General features: G+C 31.6%; 1 protein-coding gene across 1 annotated transcript in view; it reads left to right on the top strand.

Annotated features, from left to right (window-relative positions):
• The window catches only part of LOC124355477 (dorsal-ventral patterning tolloid-like protein 1), a 40265-nt gene that overhangs the window by 15374 nt on the left and 6925 nt on the right, over positions 1-17966 (top strand). Inside the window, exons 2-6 of the mRNA XM_046806627.1 lie at positions 9108-9346; positions 12977-13138; positions 14857-15040; positions 15160-15303; positions 17838-17962. Coding sequence (XP_046662583.1) covers positions 9262-9346; positions 12977-13138; positions 14857-15040; positions 15160-15303; positions 17838-17962 — 700 coding nt within the window. The 5' untranslated portion in view covers positions 9108-9261. The remainder of the gene's footprint in view (positions 1-9107; positions 9347-12976; positions 13139-14856; positions 15041-15159; positions 15304-17837; positions 17963-17966) is intronic.

Raw genomic sequence — 17966 nt, 5'->3', positions numbered from 1 at the left:
AAAGGTACATAAAATTGGCCAAATTAACATGGGAAGGATAGGGCATACCGAACCCCCTTAATCTAATTTAATCTTTCTTTGAATGAAAAAGAAAGTTTGAGATTTAATTCATAAATTGGCCTTAACTAATATTGGAGATTATTACTGTCATTAATGTTCTTATGGGGCAAAAAGAAGTTCACTCAGGTACTATTGTGGTGTTATGAGCTCACCTGAGGATCAATAAATTACAGGCACGAGCATAACTGTCAGAACATATCAGATTAACGACACAGTTCGTTAAGCCATAAATCTGATGAGCACTATATAAATTATCGTTTATCATGTGCTCTTTTCTGACATTGATGAGGTAGGTGTTCGCCAGACCAATCACGAACAGGTTTCCCTAATATACGGCCCATCCGGTTTTCCCAAAATGTGCTTTAATATTACTGTAAAAATTACTAACATTTAACAGTAATTATACCATTTAAAGCCTTTTAGATCTCGAAATATCTCCCAAAGTAAAACGCAAATTGTTAGCGAAATTTACATGAATTGAGTGTTACCAAACTATATTTAGCTTATGTAAAAATTAGTTTTTGTGCAAAATTTCAAATATAATGTTCATTTCATTCTCGATATTTCTGTGGAAAAACATAGAGACAGAAAGGAGGAATTATTCCAACCCTATCGAGTGAGTCACTAACGCACAGTAACAAGAGCAGCAATATGCATTGGATTTGAGAGCAATCAACAAACTCACGTCGTGGATTTCCATGGGACGCAGTCCACTTAGCCTTTAAGAGTCGTGAGTGGTGACCAACTGCCCCCCTCACTATTCAAAATATAGATTTACGTAAGCAATAGTTGTATGAATGCATTTTGAATCCAATACGTCATATATTAAGGTACTTGCATGCACTAGTTACTGGTCTTACCCTAGGTTAAACATATGGTACTATATAGGTTGAACCATATCATATTTTGAACCAGCGGGAGGGGTGGTGAGATATCCCTCAACGTAACCACTGTGTCGATTAAGATATAACAGTTATCCAGAATTGGGGCTTAAACTCTCCTGTTCCCTGGGTGTTGAACTTTAGTTTCTTTTCTCTTCTCCTTTCTGTTTCCTCCTTGTCTGACACGGTACTCGCCACCATGTATAATGGATTGATGATCGAACCGGAGTTAGATATTCTTTACCTGAACGATGGTTTCTCCATCATGCAATTAACACAATGTTCGTTCTTAACTGTTTTGACGTTTAAAAAGTGACGGTCAATTTAAATTAGGAGAGGTTGTCCTACAAAAAGATGCATATTAAAGATTTTGGTACACTGTGGCTCGCCCGCGGGAAATCGAGCTATCAAAGTTCCTTTGCCGGAACTTTGTAGACCCTCCCTTCTATATTCCATATTCTATTTTTGTTGATTTTCATAAAGTAGTTTGTGGCAGCTACAGGAATAAAATTAGATTTTAGTGAGGAAAATTATTATTTAGTACTGATTTAAATTTTATTCTGATCAAAGGAGAGTAAAAATTTGTTTTTTTCAAAACATCTGTGAGCTTACAATAACAAATTTAATTCCCGTTTGCAATTATGCTTCGAGACACCTAGGAAGTGTTGACACACTACGTCTACAGATTTTATCTCTATTAGGATAATAACATCACCTAACTTTGTAAAATATTTGAAATGAACAGATAAGAATATAATGGATTAATAACTAAGCTACTTAAGGACTGTTTGGAATTAGAGTTAATCCAAGACAAGAGTGTCTATAACTGATTACCGTACGCTGGAGATATCGCGTTCTTCAGCACGAAGCTCTCTCCGTAATTAATCCACTCTAGACCATTCATAATATTATCTAAGAATTGCACTTTCTTTCATTTCCGAAGTTAAATTAAATCCATTGAAATGTAGCTCAATGGATAAATATCTTAAGGAATGAATTGATTTGTTTTAAAACAACATCCTTTGAATTATGGAAACTGAATATGAACGTAATATTAAAGTGATAAATTATTATTATCTTTATTATAAATATTTGAAATACTGTGTGCTTGTTAAAATAAATTAGTCTTTTAAAACATGCAATAAAATATAATAACTAACTAAATGTGGACCTAATATATTTTACGTTGGTGTACCATCAGAATACCATCCTAAAATACTCCTATTATTTCTTTGGAATTTTATAATTCTATACAATTTCAGTATTTGTTATTTTCAATGCTTCAGTGTTGATTTGTAAATTCTATACAACACTAGTACTTTTAATCTGATAGAAATTTGAAAAAATGTATATAAGAAATAATTAGAAAATCGTATTATAAAATGGGTAGTAAAAACTGATCTGCTGCACTATCATAATTTGTATCGTAAAACTCGTCAATTTACATTTATAATAATAATAAATATAATTATAATTTAGAAACGGTATATCAAATAAAATTTTATTAAATCAATAAATAATAATAAATAAAAGTATAACATATACAAGGCGTGCACTCACACCCAGATTCAGCTCCAAATGGGCACATTTTAAGTTTATAATCAATGTGGGAGGTAATACAACAAAGTTTAATTAAATTGTAAATACGAGATCTGTTTTATATTATTTATTACTGTATCAATGAAATTATATCTTAATTTATTTTTATATAATAAATGACGATTAAATAACACGTGATTGGTTGACAGTATAGAACTAACAGAAAAGTGTATTATAAAATAAAATAAAGGTTATATTTGGATAAAATCGTAACTGATTTCCTCGTGACAAATTTATAGTAATTTTCTTAACCTTTTGAATTGCTTATTTGTACTTCATTCGTAACTCAAAAAATTACGCAACAAACCTAACCTACTCATCTTATGAGACAGGCTAGATAAGCAAATCTATATTAGAAAAATAGGTTAACTAAATTTATGACCTGTTCCATTTCGAAAATTTATGGTTCGCTTTCAAAAATATTTGTTGAACAATTAAACTAATCTATTATTTCTCTAATACTGAAATTGAGATATTAAGAATTTTTATTTCATACATGACTTCACTAAATGTGCTTCGTACGGTTTTAAAGTTCTAAATGATTCTTCTAATCGTCATAAAATCGGGTATATGCGCCAATTATACTGAACCGACAAACAGCTAAGCTCTAAATTTCGATATTATGGATACTTAGGGTGAACTGGTTAGTAAATATTTTAATGCATATTAATTAAAATAGCACTTTAATATTGATTCTATTGGAATTCAACACATGTATGTTAATTAAAATCTTAGTAATTTTTTTACCCATCATTGTATAGATGCTTATCTATCGTGTAGTTTGTATTTTTCCCTGAAGGTATATCCTTAGTAATAATAAAATGTGTTGGGAATGACAGTGTAATTTATTCTATAAATTAAGTTTGATATAATAGGATGAATTACTTTACTTATCCAATCATCAATAGAAATACAATTAGAATTAAAAAATGAGAGTGAGAAACGAATGATTTGTTTATTTATATAATTAATTTATTAGCTTATATTAAATGACGAGTCAAGTACTGATTATTAATAATGCGGTTCATAATGTAATCAGTGGTGCTGTATGACCGTGAAACGAAGTAATTATAGGGAAATATGATAGAGAGGAATTCATCTTAGGCCCAGAATTGTCTTGAAATTAATTTATCCTAGTTTTTTTTTCAAGTACGAGAACACAAATTTATTTCAGTTTGCAGCCTCCTCTCTATGAAAGCAGAACGCATGATAAGTATAAATCTCTCAATTTAAACCTAACTTTTTGCTGTTCAAGAGATAGAAGCAAAGCGTGGAATTGGATTCAATTGGGATAGTAATTGAATAAAGAGGATGGATGTTTTACCCAGAGTAATCAGCCGCTTTAATCAGTTAGCTTTGTAAATACAAGTGCAGATTGGTAGCATATATAGTTACTTATATAACACAAGTTCAGTTATGTTTGGTGGAATCTACAACTCCATACAGTTTTCCAGTGTTCATGTGGTTCCACACCATCGGATAAACAAAAAATTGTCAATATCTCAATACTGCGAGGTCTCTGACCTTGAGATACGTTAATCAATATGTATGGTGGAAATTCAAATTAATTGTATTAGACATTATGACGATATTCCAAAGGAATCGTCAATAGAGCCCAATTATTGTTTATTAATTGTACGAACCCATGAATAGATATATTATTCATTAGATCCGGGCTTAAAAATTCTCTATACAAGACATTTTAACAGGTGGTATATATTAAACATATTATTAATGCAAATTAACATATTATTATTATCTACTGGCTAACTATTATTGCTATCATGCCTATATTTACATATATTATTTAGTTCTTTTTATAATAATTAGTGCGCTGTTTATTCTTTATGTGTTTAATAAATAATGACCATCGAGTGAACGCAATATGTTAGTTGCAATTTCTGATTTATAACCATTTGATATGATATGTTTATTTTAACCTGGAAATGAGTATATAAGTATTTATCTCTTATTTACGCACATCTTGTAAAAACAGTATTATTATTTACGGGATTAAAATCGACTAAAATTTAATTTACGCCTCTTGTACAAAAAATATTATTATTATATTTATTTTTTCAGAGTTTGCAAAAAAATATGTTTGTATTGAAAAAAAAAAAAAAAACTATTGTGTTGACGAGAACATTTCTATAACGTTGATGCGTTATATGTAATCTGCAGTTAGTACTAGCAATAATTGTGAAAAGAAGTAAGTTTTACAAGAAGGCCTACCATAATATTTGTATTTACTTAAATGTAAAAAAGGGGTGCAATCAATAAAGATGCCCTAGCTAAACAGAATGTTTCACAAAACACATTTTATACATTGAATTTAATAGTTTGGTTTATATAACTACAGGACTTGTTCTTAAGTACCTTATTTAGTTTAGTTACCTTATAAGTAGGAAATACCATCAAATTATATTATTTTGTCATTGATAATTATGATATAAAATTAGGGTGAAATGGAATTTTATTTGTATTTGAGTTAATTCCAAACTGCTTAAGATCCTATTGAAATGTAAACAATCTTAAAATGCATTGAAATCATTGAAGATTTTAAATATGAATAAGGCTAATATTGTAGTATCAAAAGAGAAATAAAAAATAAAAAAAGCACTTTAGTCAAAAATATTGACACAACATAATTTAGCAAAATATCATAATTACTTAAATTTAGAACTAAAAAAGCAATTATAAATAAAGGCAAGACAGCACGTCAGGAAACCCTCCTACATAACAGAATGACCTCGTGTACCAGTTCCTGATAAAATACTGATCATGCGTATATAAATAGCCAAGTCGCGTGATGTTAGGAAGGAAGTGGTAGCAGAATCCGCTCCCTCGCCTCCAAGATTCACTCTCTACTTAGGATCCATACAACTGAGGTAGCAGGTCGCAATCATAAACTGATCGTGTTGTAAATATGGTTTTATTGCTGTGTACTCTAGTTATTATTTACATGTGAAGAGGCGAGAAAGGACGTACTTACTGCTACTGAACTCACCAACCTCTACACTTGACATTATGCACGAAGGTTCATTTCTATAAAAGTAACACTGTTTTTGGTGATGGTAAATGTCGCTCTATGGGATTTAGCTGAGTATTGGGGAACATTTATACATTGGTCTTATGGTTAACTATGATAGCAACGATACAATAGTAGAATAAATAATCCGGGGAATAATAATAGGATATTTGAGTCCAGCGAAAATCAATCCCTTCTGTCACGAGTTCAGGTATCATTTAGTGCTTTTGATGGTAATCAGGGCAAGGCGCCTTTTTGGGCAATGGGATGAACCATTGTTACAAACTGTACTATTGTACTATCACATGACATTTTATCATATTACATAACAACACATATATTCTAACTATTATAATGAAGTGAGTAACAATCTAGAAATTTTGCATGCAACTTCAGTGAACCCTTTAGGCAATATATGATTTTGTGATATCCTACCTTGTTTTAACAAAACATCAGTATTGAGAAGTAATTAATGAGCACTCATTCAAAATAAATTGCCGGATTTTAAAATTAAAACAGTTAAAAAGTAAAGTTTTGCAAACAATATATTTTGGGGTTTTCGTGTTAATAGTAAATATAACGTATAATAAAACTCCTTATATTGTATTAATACATTTGTTACAATAGCCTATCTCAATTAAAAATTATTTTTAATTAAATAACATTGGTATTGTACAAAAATATCTTTGTATGTAACAGGAAGAGAGACACTAAAGACATACAATAACACTAGAGGGAGATGGGATTGAGAGTATACAAGGGGAGAGTCTGAGCTCTGAGGCAGCGGCGCGGCGTGTAAGTCGCCCCATTGTTTAAGGGGTGAGGGAGAGAGACCACTTCTACAACCCTCACCTCTTGACGTGTCTTGTGCATCTATTAACATTGGAGTAATTTACATTGCTGTAGAAGCAAACTAACGCCCCATCTCACTCTTTCCTAGGTTTTTGAAAATTTTACTCACTCTACACAAAAACGTAAAAGTGTAAACCATAATATACTGTATTCATAAGACATTATATGCGATTATACATTTGTATTTGACCTACGTGTTTTGAAATTTTATTCAAATACCACGCCCGTTACGTTTTTTTAAATGAATCTGATCCATTCCACAACAGATTTCTTGAGCCCACTACTATGTAAACAAGTTTCAACTAATACGAGTCTATCCGTGTACCCACACTTTACAGCAAATACTAATCGATTACTTGCACAGTCCGTACAGCTATTGATACAGATTTTGGTGATTATGTCAACCAAATGAAATTTGATTATCTGTTTTCAATTACTTGTTATTAGTTTAAAATTTACTTAGATATACAGAAATCTGTTTATTTCAATCGGCCTCTGAACACAACTTCCGGAAGACATTTTGTATTTTTACAAATCATGATGTCAGAACCTACAGAACCATATCAAAAATACTGTACTTATACAACACGTAAATAACGTAAGTAACTGACCTATAGACTTTAAAGTGTGCCTGGATCTTCATTTCTGTACGAGGAACACTGAGTTCATTTATAGTGCATATAACTCTATGGGATTTAGGTGGATGCTACAGAATATCTTTACATTGGTGTTATGGGTAACCATGATCGAAATGAGATAATAGCAACACGAATAAGCTTGTCCACAAACCCAATTTATAAGAGGTTCTTACATGTGGCACATGGACACATGTAGCCTATTTCCCCCAACACTATTTTACGGTGACCTAATTAGTTGCGTTTTATCATTTAAATCTTATATAAACCTAAATTTAATGAAATGTCCAACCATGGAATTTGGTTGAGCGTAGATGGTTGTCTGTCGTTCTATCTTCCAAACATAAAATGGGATATAGAATTGAAATTTTGCCAACATGAAGCCTGTTATGCGGCACATAATGTGACGTACTCTTACCTTCATTTGAATTTATTGAAAATAAACTAAATACATAGATAACAGTTACGTATAGTACGAAAAAGATAATTATCTTCCCCTTAATAACTTTTCAAATTGCTGCTAACATTTGTGTTAAGTTTGCATGTCATCTATTGCTCAATATGGACCCAGAATAACATTTTAATAGAAATACGATACGCAACACATGGAAAAAATTACTATAAACCATTTTCAAATCTCTATACATTTCAAGTTGGTGGCCGTTGAAAGTTTGGAAAAGGAATCGTTAGTGGAATACCCAAGTAGTAATTAGGGACCCTAGAGCTAAATATTTTAAGAATTTGTGATAACTTTTATTGATTTTAATGATATGACATTTTTTACATATGAGTATTATTGAATAATAAATTAAAAGTAATACACAATAATACATCAGAAATTGAAGTGCTTACGTAGCTATAGAAGAAAAATGAATCATTGCAAGTGAACTTATTTACAAAAGATTTCTTACTAATTGCAATGAAACCAAGTTCTTCTCTTAAGACACAATTTGTTCTGAGCTATAATACATAAAGTATTAAATACGAAAGAAACAAATTTTCAAAGTCTGCTTCAGTGACTTTAACACTACTACTAAACACAATTATTGATAAAAGTTACTTCAAACGAATTTTTATATAATGATAGTATATAGTCAATAAAGTCAACTTTTATTGAAAGGAAGTTTCTCTTAGAATAAGGTAGATGACTTTTCTGAAGCAAAGAACAAAGCGAGGGTTCTTAAGTGTTTGTCGGGGTGGATCCTTTCACCATCATGAATTCTTCATTGTGTGCTCACAATTCACTGCCTTTTTAGAGTTAAGATATTCCGTAAAATAACTCTGTAATAAAATCAGGAAAAGTTTAAAGGGTTTATACACAGGGAACGTTATTAAAGAGATGCGCTTCAGATTTCAGAAAGCTTCGGAAAAAGGGAAACGGAAACTTTCTTAGTACTATAGGCTGATAAAACAAATTCTACAAATGATTAACAGTAATTCAAATGCTGGGTTCTGTACGTCTGTTTCCATGGTCAATGGCTTTTCTCTTTGAGTTAAAACTCATACACCCATACTCCTTATGTATTCTAGACGAACGTAGTGCGTTGACTACATCATTTCTCCAATAAGAAGAGCTGAGAAAAGTCCAACAGTATCTGATAATGATATGGATCTGATAGTAACTTATCAGTGACCGCAGAATATTCAACTAGTTCTAGCAAGTGTTACATATCGCACTTGCATGCCTTAATTTCACTTGCAGTGATGTGTAAACTCACTACAAATTACTCATATACGTTACCTACCTGAAATTTTGAACAGTTCACCACATTTTGAATGTAAGATTCTTACGATATAATAAAAGCATAGAAATTTCGTAATTTTATTTTGGTAATCATGTTTCGTATATTTGATACAGTTTACAGTTGATAGAGTTACACTAATTGTAAATACTGGCGTTTTATAATATATTTTGCATTGATAACTACACCTCTGAACCAAAAGTACAAATTCTTGTTTGGACCAAAGGAACTGCATCAATAACGCTTATATAGCAATACGTTTAAGAAGCGCAGTATACCATTTTATAACTCTGTTGCATCTTTGTTTCAGATTCCTACGGAAATAGATATATTCTCAATTCGCGTACTCTAAGGTGTCGCCCACATCTACCTGCAATACAATGAAAATGAAGCTAAGGTTTTCCGGTCAGCAGAAGCAAACTTCTCTTCTGCCCTTTGGTGAGCCGACAGTGAACTTCTGAGTCATGCGAGTCCTTTGGCTCCTGATAGTCACAAGAGTCCTGGCTCAGGCTCAAGTCGTCTGGACTCCCATCTACTTTGAAGGAAACAGTAAGACCCTTTGTAATCTTGTCTGACACGTAAAGCTCTTAGAATAGTGGGATGTAAGAAGTAGGTCAGAAAAATAAAATCCGAATTAAGAAAGACTGAATGCTTTAAAGAGCAAAGTAAGAACATTTATGGAACAACCATAATCAGACTACGCAACACAGTTCTTCCGTGTCAGCAATTCGGCGCCTTACCTTTAAAATAATGCACCACAACAGGAGCAATGCGTACCCGTTCCTAGTTTACAAAGTTAACCTTTCAAAACTTAGGATATACTTTTAATTGTCAATTATTATTTTCCTTAACTCTCTTTTATAAGTTATAGAAATAAATAGATAAAAATATATAAAGAACAAAACTATTTAAAAAGGCACTTTAAGGGTAATATTTCTGTAGCTTATGCTTCGATGAAATCGATAGAAATAGGGAAGTTGACTAAGTTAAGTACTATTTTGCTATCAAATCCAGATTACATCAGGTAATAAATCAACTCATTCTATGTTTCAATTCAACTATTTTAAACATACATATTTTAATTCAACATTTTAACAAAACGTTAAAGTTTTGTCACTTGAAGAAGATTCTAAGGAATTGTGCATCTCAAACTGTAACAATTAATTTCATCTTACCTTTTGCATTAAATTTTTTTTTTTTTTAATTTTTCTGCGTAAATAAAATTATAATAAATTATAATTTAAAGTAGTCTATATACAACATTGTACAGCTTACAGACGACAAATACGTTAGTTAAAATCAATAGTGTTCAAAAAGGACAATTAGTGTTTCTTTTAATTGTTGTGATAATTGTTGTAATTATTGAGCGCGGTTACACTAACATGTACTCTTGGACAACTCACTAATGGTTACTGAGCTATTTATAATCCTGACTGTCATAAAGAGTACAGTATTTTAATTGAATTTGTAATTAATCATCCTGGGGCAAGGTCACACATAATTTAATTTATGTAACAAAAAATTACATAACAATAACAAGGTATCAACTATTGGAATAGTTTTTTTTATCTAAGGTAAATCAGAAATTTAAACGGTACGATGTTAACTATTTTAGATAGCGATGTGTGCGTGAGGTTAGAGTTCACACTACATTTTAACTTATGTAACATTGCGTACAGATGGAAATAAGATTTCATTCATCAGAGTATGGTTGAACAGGTATCGGTACACATCTAGGCAATTAATTGTACGTTTTAAAATAAAATTTTTAAGACCATACTAACACGTACCTATGGTTTTAGTTAGCGCTGCCATGTGCAAGACCAAGAGTAATTAAACCTTATAGTAATTTAGCTTTTAAAATCATTAACTAGCTTTCATTCATTACACAAATCATAACCGATCGTGTTAATGACATTACTTGGTAATATAATTGAAAAAAGTAAAAATCAAAATTGGTACAAAAGTCAACTTTGTTTGTTAACGTGAGAATGTCTAGAAACCCAAGTGTAACGACGTTGTCACTGGAATGGAATGAATGCAACGAAACGTGACATCTGCGACAACACCAGGCAGTATAATTAGGTTTCCATTGATACGGTACAATTACTCACTTCGGCGACTCTTCTCTTGATTGATAGCGTTTGACAGAGCTAATTAACGATATTTGTTTTCATATATTGGAGTTAACTTAGTGGAATCCTAATTACAATCTAAAGCTCCCGAGCGTTTAGGGGTTGAATTTCATTGAACCAATGCGTTTATAACAAATTAATAGTGGTATATTGGAAGGAAGTAAATCGACTACAATTTTAACAGCGACGTTTTATACGCATGGGAATAAAACAAACTAATTCATATTTTGACGGAATTGAAGTTCATCACTCATTTAGACATACAATTTTAGTTTTAAATGTAAATTGGATGTACCCTAATAATTATATTGTATTTTTCATGTACACAAATTGTAACACGAGACACGCCGCTTAATCACTTAAAAGTAACCATTATACATATATAGTAAATAATATATAATATGTAGTAATATATAGTAGTAGTTTTTGTAGTATATATATACTACAATGAATTTATCACACTTAAATTTTCTCAAAAGCAACATTACAATATTTTTTGGTTTTCTGTTTTAAGTAGAAATGAGTAGTTTCGTGCTCAAATTGTACGTATAATTTTAATTTTAATATTAACAGCTTTTATCCACTAAAATACAAGATTTTCCCCAAAAAGTTCTATTTAAATTTAGGATAGTTAAATATTGTATTTATTGTTATAATTTTATATGTCCTAACTTTAATATATCTTTAAGAACACAAACTACTTGAAAAGTTAACATTTTTAATTAAGGTTTGTTTGTTTTGTTGGATAAAATAAATGTTTGTAATAAAAATATCAGTCATTAAATACCCCAATTTAGTATGCATACGAATATATTAAACGAGTAACCATGAAAAAAAACGACACGACACGATTGTTGAATAAAATAATAAACATTCGTAAGGAAGCGAGCAAGTAGCGTGACACAGGTAACTGCTGGAAACAGGCCACTAATGTTCAACTCAATTTCTCTTTGTAAATTAGCTCCACCTTACCGAGTCCTGTTCACACTAGCCCTTTTAAAAACATATTTCAGCCGTGCAGTCTTTTGATGCCAGTCAACTGTTGGGTAACTTCGGCACAAACAGCTGAGTAAGGCACTTTGCACAGGTTGAGCTTTTTGAATGGCGCATTCATTCTGTATTATGTCTAATTAGCTGTTACGAGGGGAATTATTTTACAGAGTTGTTCCTCGCGTTGTAAACGAAGAAATATTTGTCTTTTCCAGTTATTGTGGGAGATGTTATGCCTATTACCCACGTAATTGCGTTGTTTTTTTTGTAATACCGTTATACCTTGACGTAATATTATTTATTTAACACTAAAACTAAAATTGCCTCTAATATTCTACTTATTTGACTGAATAATTTCAAAGATTTTAATTTAACATTGAAACTATTATAGACCAAAGTGAAGAAACCCAAATATCGAAGTTCTTAACTTCCTTAGTGACAGCATTATGGTATAATACAATGGAGTGAGAAAAATTATCTTTCGTCGATATTATATAATTTATTAAAAGATTGCATTTAGTATCTAGTTTATTGCTTATTGATTCTATTAGGCGTAACCCGCGACTCCGCACGCTTATTTCGTAAGCTTTGCACGTGTAAGAGAATTACTCCTGGTTGCAGTCAATTAGATTACCGCCGCCTAAAATTTTATTGGTTTTAAAATATATAAAAAATAGGTGAAACTTCAGCTATAGCTTACGAGCCGAAAGCAAATTTAGTCCATATTTCTCTTAGCTTGAGAGATTGAGAGATACGTAAATAAATGTCAAATCAGCGTAGCTAACTACGAGGTGTCTATTTAAACCTTAATGTAGTTGGTTAACGCTAATTTTATTTCTTTGTTAAACATTATTCATCGAGCAATTACAAGATAAACAGTTTATGTGCTTAAGCAATGTAAATTTGCTCCCTGATCATATATTTCAACACAAGTAAGTAATGTAATGTATTATATCGAAATAGTTTTGAAACTATCAAATTTACTCCGTTAGTGATGTGTGAATGAGTGTGCTGATACTGAACAAAATACGAGACATAGGTTATACCTTTCCAGACCAAGTGGACATGTGGACAGCGAAGGCAGAAGGATGTCGCTGCAGTTTCGATCTCTCACGCCAGGACTGCGCCTGCTGTGTTAAGGAAGGAGGATGCCAGTGTGGGTTACACTCACCCAACCGTTGTAGCCAGTGTGGAATCCATCAATACTGCAATAATAGTAAGCATTTTGATGGCTAAGTAGAAATACATGTTTCCTTTGAATGTTACTACAAATTGCTATTTATGTAAATAGCCCAATAGGTCTTACTTTATATTGTGTTGTTGTATGTTCGACTGTCCATCTGTGCGGTAAATGTTGATATGGAGGCTCTATGGACTTGAAACTGTGTGCATAGGTATTCTCTTGATCTAAAGAAGAAACTCTATTGGTTTTGAGATAAAAAAGGTTAAAGGCAATCCGTCTGTTAGTCCAAGTCTTTCAAGAAAAACCTAGAGACTTGAATCTTGGCATATAGGTTCCTCTTCATCAAAGAAGGAACTCTAATACTTTTAGGTAAAAAAGGTCAATGGGCAATCCGTCTTTGAGTTCACATCTTTCAGGAAAACATACAGACTTGATGATACACATATTGCTCATTGTTCAAGAAAGAACTAAATTAATACTTCCCTCTATTAACCAAATCAGAGAAACAATGAATATGATTTGTTGGTTCCTCTGATTCTCCATTATATTATCATCATTCTAAAAGGTCTGTCAAAAATGATTTTCAATGTAAATAAGTTATACTGCATTAAATATACAACTAATACAGTATTAAACAACTGTACTGTATTTAATATTTAACTTTATAAACAACTAGTTATTGCATAAAAGATTTAGTTTTGGTTGCAATAACCGTTTTTAAACTGTTGTACTAAGTTAATATTGGTAGGAGACCTCCAATCCAAACATCAGATTTTGCTTGAATCCATCTGGAGTTCTAAGAGAGAACACAATAATTATTGATAATTACCGTACCTGTATCAATTAGTTAATTGGTTGGATTAAAGAGTTGTATCAACAATTCGGTTGTATCAACTTATGTTAAGTGCAAGAATTTCATATGGTCCAACCAATTATACTGACAATAAGTGATTTCAAACCACTTCAATAAATCTTTTTATGCACATGATTTAAAAAAGCTTAAGTAGGATCTGTACTTAAAATTAATGTTTATAAATCTTTTATTGTAATACAAAAACAATTTCGTTTATATATTGCGCCATAGTAATTTTTTACTGTTAAGGTATAATCAATTATATTTTCAATTGTATTTCTACTTCGTCTTTACACATTGCATTCATACACAACGAACAGGAAGCAACATTGATCAGAAGAGCTTTAGGAGTAACAGAACGGCTGAACAATTCACTTGGCGACCTCTACAAGATTACAATGTTGGGTTCGATCGTTGCCAGTGAACAAGCTGTTCTTGAGCCAAACTTTGCTGGCCGGCCACTTCAATGAGCGACGTTACAAACGAGTTGTACTTGCTGTACACTTCTGATATTGTAAATTGGAACCTACCAAAATGTATTCGTGCCAACTGAGATCTCAATTAAACCACTTCTCATTTCATAAAACTTGGAAAATAATGTTTAAATTGTGTTCTGTCTGCACGCCAGACTTTTGTTTCAAGCACAAAAAGAAAAAGAACAAAAGGAAATAAGACAATGGGCTCAAGGTAGCGGTAGTTTATGACCTAGTTTTTATCTTTTGTGTTTTCTGTTTATACCTGGTTATTCGAGCGAGTACTTTAATGTTGAAATGAACAGTAATGCAAGTCTTTTCGTAAAAACTTCAACCTACCAGAGTATGATCAATTTCAATAAAATTGAGTGTTGAGAAATCTATTATTTATATTTATCAACTTGAATAATTAATTTGTTTTTTAGTGTGCAATATTACTTTGAGCTCCCGCAATTTGTATGAAAAATCCCGAAAGTCACACGGACAGATCAAGTCACCGTCTGTGGAGGGCCCGGCGTTCTGCTGGTACAGGTTGTTACCGGACTCTGGCCAGAGGGTGGAGATACAGATATACCGGCTGGTCAGCGTTGGCCGCTTCAATGGCACCAGGTAAAATCATTGTACTTAAGAGGGCATTTTAAAATAAGTTTTGTTCCCTTTCGTCATTCTTCACTTATCAAAACAGTGTGGAACCTCACTTATAATGGTCTTAATTTTGTTATTTTTAGCTGCATCGGAGGTTTTGTCCAGTTGGTGTCAGGTCTCGATTCTATCCCGAGAGCTCTTGACGGTCAGATCTGTGGAGCTGATGAAAGGTTTGCCCCTCCCGTCGTCATATTCGAGGATAGAGGAGCTGCTACCCTTATTTTCCAGTGAGTACCGAATTACCTGACTGTAGAGTAGTCTATAGTCCAAAGATGTAGGAGTGTCTTGGAGAACAGAATAAAATATTATTCCACTAAAATAAGTGATAAATAATTAGTTTAACTCTTCTCTGCCACAGTACCTAAAAATAATATTAATACTATAAATTTAGGAAATAAAACCACGATATTGCAATATTTGGCACCATTTATTGACCAAAAATGAAAATGAAAAATAAACTTAACACAAAGAACCAACCATTTCACAACTTAAAACATTTACAATAACGTACTACTGAAGTCAAGATACCTGCTAAGAGCCAAGTTAAAGAAAGAGTAAGACTTGATTTATGTATCAAGTTTGGAGTTCAGAGATATCTCGTCGGAAACTCTTCTCAGGAGATTAAAGTTTCTTAATAGTGGTTTGGATGGTTCCAATCTAATTCGAAAAGCTCAAGTTAGAAGTAAGATACTTGATTAAACGTAGTAGAGGGATCAGAAAATTTTACAAGAACAATAAAATAACATTTTACTGTATACATATATTTATTAATTTATATATAGCCTTTGAGATGAAATTTATTTGTATATTATTTCATTTACTATATGTTAACCTTTAAACCTTGTTGAAAATAAAAGTAATGTTTATAATATTTAGTTTAGATTAACTTTGTTTAACAGCCCAGCTATGAAAACAAGCAAATAAATGGCGTTTTATTTCTATTTAATACCTACGCTAGTGTAAAGTTGTATTAATTTCTATTTTGTATTTATTGCAAATTAATAAGATATGAAAAAATAAATTTTATTGCAAAAAATTGTTTTCACTGTAGTAGAGAAAATCTTATACATACTCCCGATTACTATAAGTACAAATCCCAGGGCTATAAAGATAATCAACATGGATGTAACAGTCACCAATATGGGATTTGAAATATAGCAGATAAAATAATATACAGGGGAGTCGGAATAAAACCCTTATCCTCTCAATTTAGGAACATACAAAATTGATACTGGGTATAAAACAATGAATATATAATATATGAAATGAATATATAATAGACAGGAGTCAATGTTAAAGGTCGGTGACAATATGTGACTACAACTCACTCTTACGTTGTTAGTACGCTCGCTAGCTTACCGGACATTTTTTTGAACACTCATATACAACCTAACTTATCATGCTGAACGAAAAAAATGTGAATGTATCAAGGAACAAAATATCTTGGGAAATATTTTATGGATCAAAATAGAATTTCGATTGAAATTCCATTCCTACATATTCAGAAATGAGTTCTATGATGGTGTTCCAACCGTGGAATCAGATTGACCATCGTTAATCACTCACTAGGTTAACACAATTCTATTTTCCTGTCGGGAGGATATAAAAATTTCTTTTCTTTATGATTTCATGTCTGTCTATCATTCCGTAGAATATTTAGAGAATGATATGAGTTGGATAGATTTAAAATGATTGATGCAACCTTAGAAAAGCCTGTCACGTGACACGTGGTGTGGTGTATTCTTACTTTGTAAATACACAGAATCGATCCGAGGTAGATACGTCAAAAATCTAAATATTTTTGTAATTTTGGAGTCTTCTTTATTATCTATTAAGTTGGTAAAAAAGGGAATGTTTTATCTTATTGTCTTATAAACAAAAATGTTTGCATAAAAACAATTTTAAATCTAAGTACCATTAATAATTAAAATCTTAAATCCTCATTTTTGTACAAAATAACAATTCAATGTTTACTACTGTGACTTTTTAATATGTTTGATTGATATACAAAAATATTTTAAATTTATCAATTAAATGCTGTTACTTGCCTAGAGGTGTTGCGGTTTTTAATTTAAATTAGTTTTTACAATTTATCTTTTTTACCGTAGGAAGTGCTGGAGAGTACACGCAAGAGAATTTGAAACAGGCTATGTTTACGACAGAGTCATCATAATATTTCTTCAATATTATGAAGAACATTATATTTCAATTATATTACGAGTACATGTTTTTATACTTATCGTAACTTAATGTTAAATGTTTGTAGTATAAACGTATTATTTCTTTAATCATAAGGGTATCAAGAAAGCTGTTTTTATTTTACAACTACCCCTTTTTCTAAAATCAGTCTTACTTGTTTTATTCACTAGTTAAGCTAATTTTTAATTAACTTCTGTAAAGTAAATATACATATTTGGCGATCAAGCGTTTAACCACTCCCTTTAACCACCCAAAACCCAAATTTTTTACTAATTTAACAATAAGCATGAATTATATATAAACACTGCGTTTTTATTTATTTTTAATTTGTATTACATGGAAAAACTAAAGTAACCTATAATACACATCATTTAAGCTATTAATGTTCTAAAACCTAACCCAGGTAACGTCAGTAAATACAAGTAAATTATGTTAAACGTTCTTTTACTTGTGACACTGTATTTGTACTAATGAACTATTAGAACATCTGGCTTAAATTTAACATTTTGACAAGTACATCATTAATGCTTTTAATTATTTTATCCTGTGCATTTCTTGCCAGGATTCTGGAGCGCACAGAACGGTCACAGTTCCTCGCGTACTTTAGTTTTACTCCTAGGAACGGGACCCAACAACAACCTGCGCTGGGCTTCCAGTCTCGAGGTGGTCGTAGGATAGAACATACAGGTCA

Source organism: Homalodisca vitripennis, chromosome 2 (genome assembly GCF_021130785.1).
Source record: "Homalodisca vitripennis isolate AUS2020 chromosome 2, UT_GWSS_2.1, whole genome shotgun sequence".
NCBI lineage: Eukaryota > Metazoa > Arthropoda > Insecta > Hemiptera > Cicadellidae > Homalodisca > Homalodisca vitripennis.
The sequence above is the reverse complement of the archived record's forward strand: the minus strand, read 5'-3'. Positions and strand labels throughout refer to the sequence as shown.